This window comes from Vicia villosa, linkage group LG4 (genome assembly GCF_029867415.1).
Source record: "Vicia villosa cultivar HV-30 ecotype Madison, WI linkage group LG4, Vvil1.0, whole genome shotgun sequence".
Taxonomy (NCBI): Eukaryota; Viridiplantae; Streptophyta; class Magnoliopsida; order Fabales; family Fabaceae; genus Vicia; species Vicia villosa.
The window spans coordinates 172,441,388-172,456,491 of NC_081183.1; the positions used below are offsets into that span (position 1 = coordinate 172,441,388).

General features: G+C 31.3%; 1 protein-coding gene across 1 annotated transcript; it reads left to right on the forward strand.

Annotated features, from left to right (window-relative positions):
• Window positions 1-4,261: 4,261 nt before the first annotated feature.
• On the forward strand, window positions 4,262-6,713 carry LOC131600308 (nudix hydrolase 25-like). The gene is made up of 6 exons (XM_058872493.1): window positions 4,262-4,557; window positions 5,323-5,373; window positions 5,484-5,576; window positions 5,801-5,895; window positions 6,058-6,169; window positions 6,261-6,713. The coding sequence occupies exons 1-6, from the start codon at window positions 4,492-4,494 to the stop codon at window positions 6,363-6,365; spliced, it is 522 nt and encodes a 173-aa protein (XP_058728476.1). The 5' UTR covers window positions 4,262-4,491; the 3' UTR covers window positions 6,366-6,713.
• The last annotated feature ends 8,391 nt before the right edge of the window (window positions 6,714-15,104 follow it).

Genomic DNA, 15,104 nt, shown 5'->3' on the forward strand with positions numbered 1-15,104 from the left:
TTTGATGGATCTTAGATTTAGATCACTTGTACCCTAGACTAGAATAACGCACCTGTTCTGTGAGTGATGCAGTGGATTAACGTGTTATCTAGGTCGTATATATTTGGCCTTCTATCTGGTCCATAACAGTTGCCTCCCAAGCCTTTGCATATTCTCTGTGGGGGTGAGTGTGAAGAAAATATGTTCATCCTTCTTTACTTGGGTTTGATGAATACAAAAGATTATTTTAAGAAGAAAGTTCAAAGAAGAAAAAGATTGAATCAAGTATCAAGCTTATGTCAAGAATTGGTTTTCAATGCTATTGGATCATAAACAAAGGTACAATAATTAAATCAATTGTTATAGTCATTAGATGCTCAATGAAAAGGTTTAAAAATCATTTTATGCAATATTTTCAAAATGGCAAAAGTAGCATTGTTAAACTTCGAATTTCTCTAAGTCCACATAGGGTTAATCGATTAACCTCTTGGAAAAGGAACCAAGTTAATCGATTAACCATGTCACAGTTTGAAGAAAACTTGCATTTTTCAAGAGCATAATTGATTAACCTTTGAAAGGAGACCAAGGATAGTCGATTATCCTTTTCATTTTTCACTATTTTCTGAACGTTAAAACTAAGATAATCGATTACCCCTATGGTGCTAATCAATTAACCTTTGTTCCTTTTGAAAAGTTACTAAAACTTTGCATTATTCTATCACTTCTCTTCAACTCTAAACCTTTTCATAATCATGGCAACTGTTCATGATTTTTTTTTCAACAATTTCTTTTTGAGAATCAAGAGGTGCATGGTTCAGTATAAAAAGAAGAATTTTTCAAATTCAAAAGTCACCTTCTTAATGAACATTTTTACTGTTTTTCAAGTGTCTGTATCATTTTAACAGAAAAAATTTTCCTACATACTTTTCATTTTAATGTGAAAAAGTTTAGAGAAACACTTGAGCACTTGAATGTCTATATCATCTTGATTTATTCATTGAAGGAGAAGATTGAATTTTCATATATTAGAAAAAACAGCAAAATTCAAAGTTGATCAAAGTTGCTGCAAAGTATGTCTACAATATTTTTTACACAAAGTGTTGTATATTTCACCAAGTGTGTGGTGATTCTTTATATTTAAGAAAGTGATGAACTTATTATAAGTTGTTGCAAAAAGGAACGATTGTTTTTCTATTTGGTGGAAAGATTCTTTGAATCCTGGTGATTCAAAGTCCACCATGGTTGTTGGTGTTAGGAAATCAATGAAGTGGTGTGCTTCTTTGTTATTGTTAGAAGATTGTAAGAGAAGTATGAGTGGTAGGCTTGTACAAATACTTGACAATAGTGAAATCTCTCTCAGGGTGTGAGGGAACTAGAGTACTCTTGTTTGGGAAGAGGAACCAGGATAGATCTTTGTGTTATTTACTTTACTGCACTTTACTTTTCTGTTTCTTATTGATTCATCTGTTCATAATTCCGAAAAACTTCAAGAAACCAGAAAAGTGCTTAAAATTTCTAAAAAATCGTCAAACATAATTCACCCCCTCTTAGGTTATGCACTCAATACTTACAATTAGAGCTTTGTTACATTTGTCCTCTTTCTCTGGCCATAGTCCGTCTTGAACGAAAAGTCAAGATGTGACATCATTGTCACGGGGTATTCACGTCTTAAATGCGCCCAATGCTTTAGATGTCTTTTCACATGCTTTATCATGATGACCTTTGGGAACTAGAGTACTTGAGTGTTTTTCCCGAGGAAATATGGATCGTTGATAGTGTCTATTTTCTTTCTGTTAGCAAGACATTGCACGATCTTTGTATAACAATTATGCAATTTCTTGGTGCATTACCTTTGTTATTTTGTCATGTGCATTCCTACCACATACCATTTTTCTTAACTGATGGAAGTGGTACCTATCATGTGTCAAAAATTGAAAAGAGGATATTTTTGTCTCTAGGGTAAACCATGCGATTTCAGCTGCCGTTTTTATCTTTGCTCCTGAAGGTAGGTTTGAAAGGGTTTTTTATAAACTGGGTTCTTCTTCTAGCTAAGGCGTATTGATCCCCGTGGAAGATAAAATGATTTACATTAAATGTGGAGGATGTGATATCAATTTTTATGGGTGCACCTTTTCAATTCTTGGTATCCGATTGCCCTTCAATAGTTTCTATGAGACCTCAAAAAACTTGGGGTCTTGCCTTAGAAAAAAAGAGCGTCAAAGCGAACACATTTTTCTTAAATTCATACCAATATTGGAAGATTTTGATGTATGTCCAACTCATCATATGGAATTGCGAAAAGGAGATTATTAAGTGGTTCAAAACTCTAGCTTCAAAATAGTTGAAAAGAAGAAGAAAGCCTACCAAGAAGAACTTGCATTCATGAAGGGGATGATGCACCCATCATATTTATTACATATCCTCTTATATTTGTTCGGAAAAGCGCTCCTCAATCTGATGAAGATCCCATTTTGATAAAGGCGTGGTATATTTCGTCCCTACTAGAAAAAGAGGAGATGTTGTCCAACGTCTCTTGATCTACCCAATTAGCTGAAATATCTCCCCTCACTTTTCAAATCATGGTTGGCGCGATCTACATGACAAAAGACTCTGTCAAAAAGGGAAACAAAGTGAAATAAGTCATTCAAAACATATTCAAACATAAAGCCAACACTCTTGCCGAAACGCACCAACAACGGAGAGGTTCGTCAAAGATAAAACATAAATAACAAAAACAATATCATCCTCCAAGTGTGGACCATCATCATCTGGTAAATCATTGTTAACAACAATTTCGTCCACCAGACCTCACAACATATGTTTCCAGAAACCCTAACATGGGAAGCGATAATAGGGAAGAAGAAATACGAACATTACCTTGGAAAAAAGAAAATGGGAAGATTGGCAAGCCAGAGAAATGGAGTGAATCAGTCGGAAGATCTACATAAGAAATTAGCAATAATGGAAAGGGAAGAAAAGCCCCTAAATCTATAAGTGACGAAAGAAAAAACAATGACAAGTTGGAGAGTTCTTATGAATACCCCCCCACTAGAATGAGCCGCACCATCTCATGTGTTAGGAAGCGAGAAATATTTCACCAAAGATTATGATCTCCTCAAAAATTAGTCTGAACGCTTAAATGTCTTAAGGCAGAAGGGAAATCATTGCTAAGAAACTAAGTATGTGCGTTAAGACTTCCATGGGCAACATCACCCACACGGAAAGCACTCAACACGCTTGTTCCCAATGCTAGCGAACGCCTCATAAAAATTCTTCCCTTATTTCACTCGGCGTCCGATCTAGAAGTGTACACAATAAAACCCTTATCCATCAATGCTAAGATAAGGGTTTGAGGGGAAACTGTTCTTGGTTGTTCACGAGGCTCAAGGCAATATGCCCAAAGGTGAGATAAAGGAAGCAGATGCGAGGAACAACTATTCCCAAAACCTCACCTAAAGCTGGCAACTTCATCCTCTAATGCGTCATCTACCATCCAAATCATTCAAACGGTTCTCCGCGCAACGCATTGCACTCTCTGTGAACAGTTTCAACCGCTCCCACTATATAAAAGAAAAATGATGTCATTCTAAGATAATTTCAATTCCATTTCACTCATACATTTCTCTTTGTTCTCTTGTTAACTTAGATGTTTGAGTACTAACCTTACAAGTCCAGCGTTGCACATCCACATCAAAGATTCATACCACCATACCAAGAGTCCACCTCATCAATTCATCGACAATTTTAATTCCTTAACCTAAGAGCCTAACAGATTTATTGAATAATTAATATATTTCATCAATATATAATTCAAATATATCAATTATTATCTTAAAGTCTTATACTTATTATAGTCATAAAAATATTCAAAAACCTTAAAGTCTTGTAGTAATTATTAATGTTGAAATACTACAATATTCAAAATATGTTGAAAGTCATATTTTTCTTTACCGACTTACGTACATGACACACAATCTAAAGACTTACCTAAAAAATTGTGGCCATAAAAATGAAAGTGGTGTATGATACGCGCTGGAGTTGAACCTGAACCTGAAGTTGAAGGAAAGTTAGTTCACTCAACACACACCTGACTTTCTTTGTTTATTGTACTCACTCTGTACCCACCCACTGAATAAATGATTCTTTCTTTTTTCTTCTTCTTGGATCTGACTCCATAAATGTAAATAAATAAATAACCTGATGAATATGTACAGAAAGTCAACTCCTAATATGGTGGACCCCACTTAACCAGTTTTGTTGGTTAGTGGAGTATTTGTGGCGTAAAGGTCACAAAACTCCACTCTCCCGTGTCTCTCTATCTCAACAATACTACGTCATATTCTTTTCTTATTATTCTCAAACACCAATTCCTCAACGCACTTTCACATTACAATAATCATCATCATCATACAACATCCATCCACTTGTTGTGTTCTTTCTTCCCAATAATCATTCATTTTCTTCATCTTCATCACCACTCAAAGTTCTTTCTCTCTAAGATTCTAACCACAAATGGAGGATCTTCCACAAGGTTACCGTCCTAACGTTGGTGTCTGTCTCATCAACTCTGATGATCAGGTTTGTGTTCTGTTTTGTTTTTTTAAAGGTAAAATATTATTAATGTAGTTAGTGTGTGTTTGTACTTTATTTTTCTTTCCTAATAATAGGTTATGTTGTTTGTTGATTTTTGGTTCTTTGAAGGTGAAAATTTAAGTTAGTTTTTGTTAATTTTTGTACTATTTGGGTGGTTTTCTATTTTGGGATATTAATTAATTGGTCTGTTTTGGTTCAGTGGGTGATGCTAAATTGGTACTAGTAATTCTTTTTGGTTTTCTGTTTTTGTATAATGTAGACTATAGTGGTTAATAGATCCTAATTTAACTGGCTTAAAGTAGGAATCCACTTCAATATATAAGTAACCTTTTAAAATAAGCTCTAATGTTAATTTTTTTTAAAAGCAAAGTGTTTTCCTGGTCCAGATTTGGATATTTTGTGTGTATAAGGTTTTAAAAAGCTGTCCGCGGCATGGCCGTGACAAAAACGATATTGTTATTAATCTTTTTTACGTTAAAGAATAAATTGTGGTTTATTCACACAACGACAACTGGAATTAGTGTCGCAACACCTATACTAACCGAAATCGTGAAAGCCTTTATGCGACTGCGAAAGTTATTTAAAACCTTTGTGTATAATAATATGTTTAGCAGAAATATTCTATGATTTGTTCAACACCTATATGTTCTGTAAATTTTTATTGTTCTATGAAATTGAGAGGAAGATGGTTTAATAGTAAATCTTTTGTATGAGGAAGAGGAATCATGATTTGAATTTTGTTTTTTCCAGATATTTGTGGCTTCTAGATTGAATGTTCCAGGAGCATGGCAAATGCCTCAGGTGACTTCATATTATTTACTATATATATGCTTAACATGTATTTAAACTGTAAAGTCTCTTATGGTGTTAAAATTTTCTGCTAAAGTTGGTTGTACTTTTGGAGTTCTCAGGGTGGCATTGAAGACGGTGAAGAACCCAAATCTGCTGCGATTAGAGAACTTCGAGAAGAAACTGGAATAGTATCAGCCGAGATAATCGCTGAGGTTCGTGCAAAACCTTTTCTTTTCTGTATTTAGTTAATTTAGTTTCTTCTGCTACATATGCTTAAGCTCTATAGAGTATTAATGTTAAGAGTCTCATATCAGACGATATCCGGCCTGAACATATGTTTATAAGTAGGGACAATCTTCACTTTTTAAGCCGGTTTCATGGGCGGATGATAAGGTTTGCAAATGTTTGACAAAGTTTGTGAGTTTGTGCATTACAGGTTGGGAAATGGTTGACATATGACTTCCCTCCTGCTGTGAAGGCTAAGGTCAATCGTCTCTGGGGAGGCGAATGGCACGGACAGGCACAGAAATGGTATGAATTTTATTTTCATTTCATTCACTTGACTCGTTATATTCTAACTATTCTAAATTGTACTCAATCATTTTATCATTTTCATTCACAATCATTGCTGTATTTCCCTTTTAGTTTGGTCATTTCAGTTGTTTTTCCGCTTCTGATTATGAATATTTATAGGTTTCTCATGAGATTAACAAAAGATGAAGGCGAAATCAACTTAGCCACCGGTGAAGCAGACCCAGAATTTGCAGAGTGGAAATGGGCAAACCCTGAAGAAGTTATTGAGCAGGTTCGTTACAAAAACGTGACTCATAAATCGTAACGAGTAATTTTTTTTTCTAATTTGGAAGACTAATCGCGAGGCTGATAACCGATTATAGGCTGTGGACTACAAAAGACCAACTTATGAAGAAGTTGTAAGAACCTTCAAGCCTCACTTTCAAGGAAATGCAAAATCAGGGAAATGTAAATCGACAAAGTGGTGAATTTTATGAGTGAGCATTGTAGTAGTTTGATCCATTTTCTTATCTAATTTTACTTGGATTTGGATTTGCCGCAATACCAAAATTTCACGCAGTTAACACATCGATGGCCCGTCTGATCTCGATCCAACCGTCATTGATGTGCTGACTACATGAATGAATTTATAACCGCTGCAAATTCAAATTCATTTCACTTATGAGGTTGGATATAACACTCAGCTATTTGTAAATGGATAGTAGTTAGAACTTGCCTTCTTGTAACAATAAGATGTGTGCAAATGCCATTTTTATTTTCTAAACATGGATGTGATGTGAGGATAATTGTGAATGTGCATAGATTTGTTTAGTAAAGTTGAAAGAACCATGCTGCATAATAGTGAATGACTTGGTGCCTAAGGAGAAAGGAACAATTTTATTGATGACTTTGTGTCTAAGTTAAAGGAACAATTTTGTTGATGACTTTGTGTCTAAGTAAAAGGAGCAATTTTACAAGAAAGATTGAGTGTGTCCAAAAGCCTCTTAATAGAATCTTTGAAAAGACATTATGTTTGAGAAATTTCAACCCTTTGTCATATGCTGCTTTTATGATGTTGAAAATATGAAACTTAATATTACTTTAGAATAAGTTTCTTCATGACATTGCTGCAAAGAACTTAGATTTGAATTATTTATTTGCTTTGTACATTTGTATTGTCAAATATACAATTAAGGTTAGGGAATCAATTGAGCTGTTAATTAAATACTAGTGTGTATACCCGTGCGAGGCACGGGACAAAAGGGAAAAAGGTCGCTCAGATTCTTAAAAGTTTGATTATTATTTTATTACTATTTAAAAAAAATTAAAGACTAAATCTAAAGCTATTATGATTTATTTATTAATCAATAATTAAAATTTATTAACAAAATTAAATTAAATTAAATGTACAACAAATAAATAAAATAAAATAAAAACTATCCTACAAAAGGCGGAAGGAGCGCCCCATTCCTTCAAATCTTTTTTTAAATTTTTTTAACTAAATTTTTTAAAATTTCATTATTAAAAAAAAACAAATAATCTAAAAAGAATTTAATTTTATTTTATTCAAAATAATGAAAAACAAACTTAACTAAAAAAACAAAGAACCGTCTATGGTAAAAAAGAATTATTTTGACTGATTAATATTTAATTAATGAATATCTACAACTAAATAAAAATTAAATTAAAATAAAACCAAAAAATAATCTAAAAAAAAAAAGAGAATTCCATGAGTTCAATTTTTAATTAAGATCTTATTTAATTAGCTTAAAAACAAAGACCAAATCAAAAGCCATATTTTTTATTTTAATAAATTCTAACCCTTTCCTATTTTTATTTTAGTTTTTAGTTTTTTTTTGTCTATAAGTACTATATTATAAAGAAATATGATTATAAGTATTATTGTTTGTTATTATTTACTACTGTGTCTAAAAAAAATATTAATTGATAGTTGCTTGTTGTGTGAGTTAAATTTTGGAAAAAAATAAAATATGAAAAATAAACAAAATACTGATAGACATGTAAAATATATATATTCACCCATTATAATTGTCTCATGTTTTTTCATAAATTAATAAAATAAATCATACTTAATTGACTGAATCAATTTTCCTAGAAACAAAATGATATTGTCATCTTTAAATTTAATTTCACCATTTATAAACCTATGATATTGTTTTTTTCCTTCTTCATATTAAAATACAACATAAAATATTAATTTGTCTTTAGTTTATAACTTAAACTCATTCGCACTTTTTAGATATATACTCTATTTTATATGATTTGCATATGCCTAAAATTAAAATAAAATATATCATAAATATTAAATAATTTATTTTAATTTTTTACAAATAAGACAATTAATTTTAATAGAGATAAATAATCTATAATATGTTCACATATTTTTTTAAAAAATAAATAATTTTTTTGCAGTTCTAAGTCTTTTACCAATAATATAGTCATTTTATAATCAACAATATAATTATTTATTAAAAATATATTTATTTTAGAAGCATTGTCTAATTATTTAAAAATTATAATCTTTTTATATATTTATTTTGGAAGAATGTTGTCTAATTATTTAAGCTACTAATAAAAAAATAGTTTACACCGTCAACAAATCATTCTTTTAAATGAAAATGATTTACACATTAATTATAAATCAATTTCATAAATCTTACTTATTAATTAAAATTTTAATATATAAAACTAATATTTTTAAAAATTTAATATAATTGATATATCATAAACAATTATTTTGATTCGTCTTATGAATTTAAGTATTCAACATATTCTTAATTTTTCAAACGAAATCAATTGAAAAAATTTCATTCAATTAAAACGAACCTTTCTTTTCTATCATTACTTCTAAAATTTATTATCTCTAAAATTCAACATATTCTCAAATATTTTGTTATTAAATCATATATAATAATGACTTAAATAAAACAATTTAAAAGAATATTTTTCAAACAAAGTCAATTATATTTTAGAGGCATGTGAAATAATGACTTAAATATATACCCGTGCAATATTTTAGAACTACTTATGTCTTTGTTATTAGTAGTATACATAAAAAAAATTCTTCAAATAATAAAGTATTTATTGTTAATAGATATCAATAGATATATTTTTATTACTTACAGATTTAATATATTGTTTGTATTACTTAAAAATAGTAATAGGATCTAGTGTCAAACTTGCCAAAATAATCATTTTACTTTAGCATATTGTATTATTAATTCTATGAGATGGGAATAAATGTAATTAAAATAATATAGGATAAGAAACAAAAAAAAATATGTTAATATATAGTCAACTTTGAATTTACTAATTGATTATGACACACCAAATTAGTAAATTTATAAATAAAAAATATATTTAAAAATATGAACTATAAAACGGTTATATTTAGAAAAATAAATTTAATTCTATAATTAAATATGATTAAACCTTAAATTTAAATTTTAAAATAAAAAATATTTAATATAGTTGATCAAAATTAATTGAACAATTTAATATTATTGTTAATTTAGATGAAAATTAAAATACCTTCTTATTGATAAATGTAAATTGAACAATCAACTATCTCTTTCTTCTTGCTATTTAATTTGAAACCAAGAAAGAAAATAGAAAATAAAATAGTACAGGTCAAATATGGATTTAAATGGATGGCCAAATCTGTGACAATGTGTTGTGAACATTTAATTGGACAACTCAATCATATTAATATTAGTTAATGTAAGATTTATAAAAACACCACAAAAATAATATTAAAATATCAGTATAAAATATTTTTATAATTTCTAAAATAAATATAAATATTTTGAAATTGAAATATGAGAAAAAGAGTTTTTATATACTTTGCAAAATCTTTAATTCATTCTTATTATATAAAATTAAAAAAATATATAAAAAAATATCTGAGAGATAACCCTAAATATAACCTGCAGTCAACAAAGATGGAACACCGCCGCTGCCAATTCTCCATGCCTGATTTTTTTTCATTTATTGTCATTATTATTATTTCTTTTATTAAAATTTATTAAAATAAAAGCAAAACACCTCTCTCATACATTCATCTCTCAATCTCTATTTGTTCTCAAAGAAAATCTCTACGCTAACGCTCCCGAGACACGCCTCTTCCTCTCTCAAAATCAACATCATGCATAAACCAATATCAATAAATGCTCATCCCATGAACGCTAAACACATATTTCATTATTGTCAGGGAGATTACATTGGAGGCTACGGTTTTCGGGAGGTTGTGAGTTAGTTCTGTAGCAAGGTTTAAGGGTTTTGAGGAATAAATTTGGCAGAGTTTTAATGGTATTTTGATGGTAATTTTTTATGTTTGTAATGAGGAGGAAATAAAGGTTGTTATATAGTGTGTTTGAAGGAGGAAGATAAAGGGAATTTAAATATTTTAGGCTTCTCCCAAACAACTATTGAATTCCCAATTGATACCAATAATTTTACTTCACTCAATGTGACTTTTGAAATATTTTATGCTTCTCCAAAAGAAATATTGAATTCCCAAATGATACCAATAATATTTTACGTTTTTCCCAAAGAAGTTATTTAGAGTCATCATAATACCTATTTTTCCAATGATTTCAGTTTCCATAACAAACAAATTTTATATTTATTTCATTTAAAAAAATAGAATTATAATAATTAAAACTTTCCTCTTATAGAAACATGTAAATATTATAGAAGGGTTGAGAATTTGCCAAGTGTCAAACTTGCCAAAATTCTCATCTTGCTTTATTATATTGTATGATACAAATAAAAATAAAAATATTTATTTTATTTTACGTTGTTTACATATATAATATTTTTTAATAAAGACAAATTATCGAATAAAAAAACAAAAACAAAAGATATCTCATCAAACACCTAGCAAAAACAACGGTCAGACATGTACAACCATGAACGGAGCTATAGTCCAGTGAGTCCGGACTCAACCCCCCTTTCGTTGGATACTCCACATACTAATAGTTGATTTTTAGACAACATTAGGGGCAAAATTAGTAATTTTTAGATAAAATTAAAGGCAAAATTAATAAAAACTGGGTGTAAAATTTTTGGGCAAAATCAAGGGCAAAATTTTAAAACAAAATCAAAGACAAAATTAGTAGAAATAAGGTGTAAAATTAATAGAAACAAAGTGTCAAATTTTTGCCCAGGCTTCCTAAAATTTCTGGCTCCGCCACTATGTACTACCTATTTTTCAAAAAACTTTCAAAATCACATATAAATTGAATTCCACCTAGTATCATAATAAGAAACAACATGCATTGATTAGTCTATCTGCACATACATTTTTCTATTTGAAAATGTGAGATATTTTTAATCTTGTTCCACGAGGGAATAAGAATGTGAGATGGATCAGTGTGATTGGACTTTTGATGTGGTGCGATGAGTTTTCTAGTACGGAGGCACAAAAGTGCACCTACAAGGTTAGCACTCTAACGCCAAGTCAGTGAGAGAATGAGAAATGGCGAGTAATAGAAATGAATTTGAATTACTTGTAAAATAGTGCGCTTCTCTCTTTAGCTAGCAAATATGGTTATAATCGCTTCGCATGAAATGCGACATGACATGTTGGGGACTGTCTTATTGATCTGAACTGTGTGTCATGAGCTAGAGAGTGGAATGGTATGCGTTCTGGGGAATGAAGGTCCTTTTTTCTTGCGTATGGTTCCCAATATTGTTTTCTCTTAGTCTCAGGTTTCTCTTATTGGGCTTTTAGGGAGGACCAAAATAATTTCCCCCAAGCCCTTTGCCCTGCCTTGCAAATGAAATATTTTCTCGTGCATGCTTTGGGATCACTGAAGTTTAGGTCGAGTGAAGGGTAGTGGCAAAACACTACTAGCGTTGGGAACTGTATATTAAATGCATTTCCTATGTCATATGTCTTTTTGTTAAGGAACCCTTGACACGTGACCCCTCGCATGCCATCAATGATGATCTTTTGATCCTAGGATACTTGAGTATCTTGGACGACTTTAGAAGAGATTTGAATTATTGGTACTGCTTTATTCTCTCCTGACTGTAAGAAATTGCGTTTCCATATGTAGGAAGTACCCATAAAATCTTCTTTGCTTATTTTTCCCTATTCTTTCATCATTTGAAGTTCTTAGGTGTTATTATTTTCCTTCGTTTTGTTTTTTATCACCATTATAGCTATTGGACTCCTAGCTTTGCTTTCACATTCACTCGTATCGCAATTTTTCCTTTGATGTTTTACCTTGGTTTCATTGTTTTAAAGGTAACATTCATCTCTTTGTCATCTTATTCCTTAGTTGAGGTTTCTCATCTTGCTTTGTCCATTTCAGTGTCTTTTGTGTATGATTTCTAAATATGGAGGTTGCACTCCTCATGCATTAGAAAACAAAGAAGGATAACCTATTTCTCTAGGTGGACCCAAAGATTTTGAAGACTACTTATACTTTTTCTTACAAAGGCGACCTCGAGCGTGCCTTTCGTAACATGGGACCTACCTCTGACCAAGGGATGTTGACTCCAAACAAGAATAAGAGGATATATAGTAAATATCACGAGTGTGTCACCCCTTTATGAATGTTTATTCTCCATCTTGGGTTTTTGCTTCATGTTCAATGATTTTAAGGTTGGTGTTTGGAATCATTTGATGAATGCTCTCTCACACACGAACCTAGTGGGATAGGCGTTTCTCAAGGCTTTCCAGCATTTGTGGGGGGGGGGGGGGGGGGGGGAGGGGTGTCAACGTTTCTATTTTTATTTCATTTCCAAGACTCAACATAGCACGACAAACCACACACATCACAATGCCTTGATTTTTTGAAATGTGTTACCTATTTTTTGTTTTATGTTTGATTACTCATTTTTTTAATTGTATAGTTTGAGAGAAGTCTATAAGGCGATTGTGTCACAAAAAAAAGGCTTAAAAGTCTTCTCTTTAGGTTTGCATTCTAAGGCGGCCAAAATTCCAGTGTTAACTTGCCTCTTGGGCGATGAGAATTTCTATATAAGGATCCCACATTTTATAGCCTCGTAGGTGGTGAGAATTCCTCCACGAGGATACAACATTTAATAGCATTGTGGCAGAGAGGGTTCCTCCACGAGGATCCAACATGTAATAGCCTCATGGGTGACAATTACTCCATGAGGATACAACAAAATTCATTGCCTCTTGGGACGCCAATTATACTTGATAAAAAATTACATTGAAGACAACCCCTTATTATGTAGGATTTAAGGCATTTGGTTGAGTTTAAGGCTATATCACATAGGATTATGAGAAACTCTTTGTATGAATTTTTTGGTGAAGACTCGATCCCCTCCTCAATTATAGGATTGAGGTATTTATGGAAGACTTGCTGGGTGTAAGCGAATTAGAAAAATCTAATTAAACTGACAATCTAAACCAAACCAAACCGAAATAAAACCGATTGTTATTGGTTTGGTTCTAAAACCGAATCAAACCAATAAAAACCAATATGGGTTGGTTCGGTTCTCGGTTTTAATTTTTTAAGAACCTCCAAATCAATGAACCGAACCAATTGAAATGATGACACTCTAAATATTTTATTCCATCCATAATTAAGCTCAAATTTGTTATCGGTCCAACCATTATACATCTTTGTTTACACTTCCTTTCAGCAAAACACGTAGCTAGAACCAAACTCTAAAGTATAGAAAGTAGAAATCATAAGTCATAAAAAACATGTTTTCATTGAACTGCTGCTCTGGCTGCCCGCAACCATTGTTCCTCGTGTTTAAGTTCTCTTCGTTAATTTTTTTTTACCGTTTTTTTTCTTCTTCTTTAACAAAATTCCTTCTAGTCTTGTTACAATAATTTTCATGTGTGTTTGAGGTGTGAAACATGTTAAATGATGTGTGTTTTGCTGTGTTCTATTTTTTCAGCTTTGAAATCTCTCTCCAACATTTTGATGTCAAGTGTTAATTTTTATATTTCATAGTGAATTTATTTCATGATGCAATAGAAATCATGCCACTCTTTCGTATGAATTAAGAGTAACTTTTAATTTGTTTGAAAAAATAGAATATGAAATGTATTATTTTAAAAAAATAGTAGCATAAAATACACCAAAAAAACATGATAGTGAAGAATATACTAATGAATATATTATTTTTAAAAATAAATATTGTAAATCGATCATCCAAACCAAACCATAAACTAGTGAATGGATTGTCTCAAACAAACCAAACCATAAACTAGTGAATGAATATCAACTATCTACCCAATATTATAAAATTGACCAAACTCCCTAATTTAACCCTGAGCCACAAACATTTTACCCTTGCAAAAGGTTACTTCAGTAATTAACAAATTGAATTTTTTCACTTGCCATGTGTTGTTTGCTGATTCGTCCATATAATAAATTTGTACTTGCTTTCACTTTTCCCTATCTCTTTTCTTTTCCTCTTTCTCTTTCACTCCATCTTCTCTTTCCTCTTTCTTTTCGTCTTCTGTCTTCTCTGTTTTCTCCACAAACCCTAGCGCAGCCACAAACCCTAGCGATGTCGTCGACCACTCCAATCTCAGAATCTCATGGTCTTTGTCATTTGGTTTCTATCAACTTGGTAGCGACCACCGTTTCTCCATCTCCGGCCGATTCGGTAAGAACGGGCATCGTTTCCCCATCTTTCTCCCTCTTCGTTTTCAAGAACACAACTCTTTTCTCTCTCATTTTCTCTCTCTATCTCTCTCTTTCTCTCCTTCCCTCTATTATATAGGTTCTTGAAATTCGGTTTGGTCAATTTTTGTGTGTTTGTGATTGCAGGTTTCAGAGGATGCTTCATCTAACCCATTTTCGTAATTCTCATCTCAACCCATTTTCGTAAACCATTTTTTATAGGTTAGTTTTATAAACTGGGTCGTTTTTAATCCACCATGTATGTTTATGTCTTTTGGAATAGGTTTATGATTCTATGAATAAAGTTTATGTTTGTATGAATAGGTTCATTGGTTATTATTTTTCCTCCTTGCTATTCAGTTTTATTGATTTAGAGTTTTTTAGATCTGAATAGTTGGATTTAATTTTTATTTCGTGTTCTTTTTGTTTTGTTTTGTAGATTGCAATGCAAAGACTCTCAAACAGGAAGAAAACTGTGGAAAAAAAGCTGTTGAGGGTCCTAACATTGGTTATTCATTTTTTTTCTCTTTTTTTATTCAGTTTTATGATTTAAAGTTTTAGATCTAAGTAGTTGATCTAATT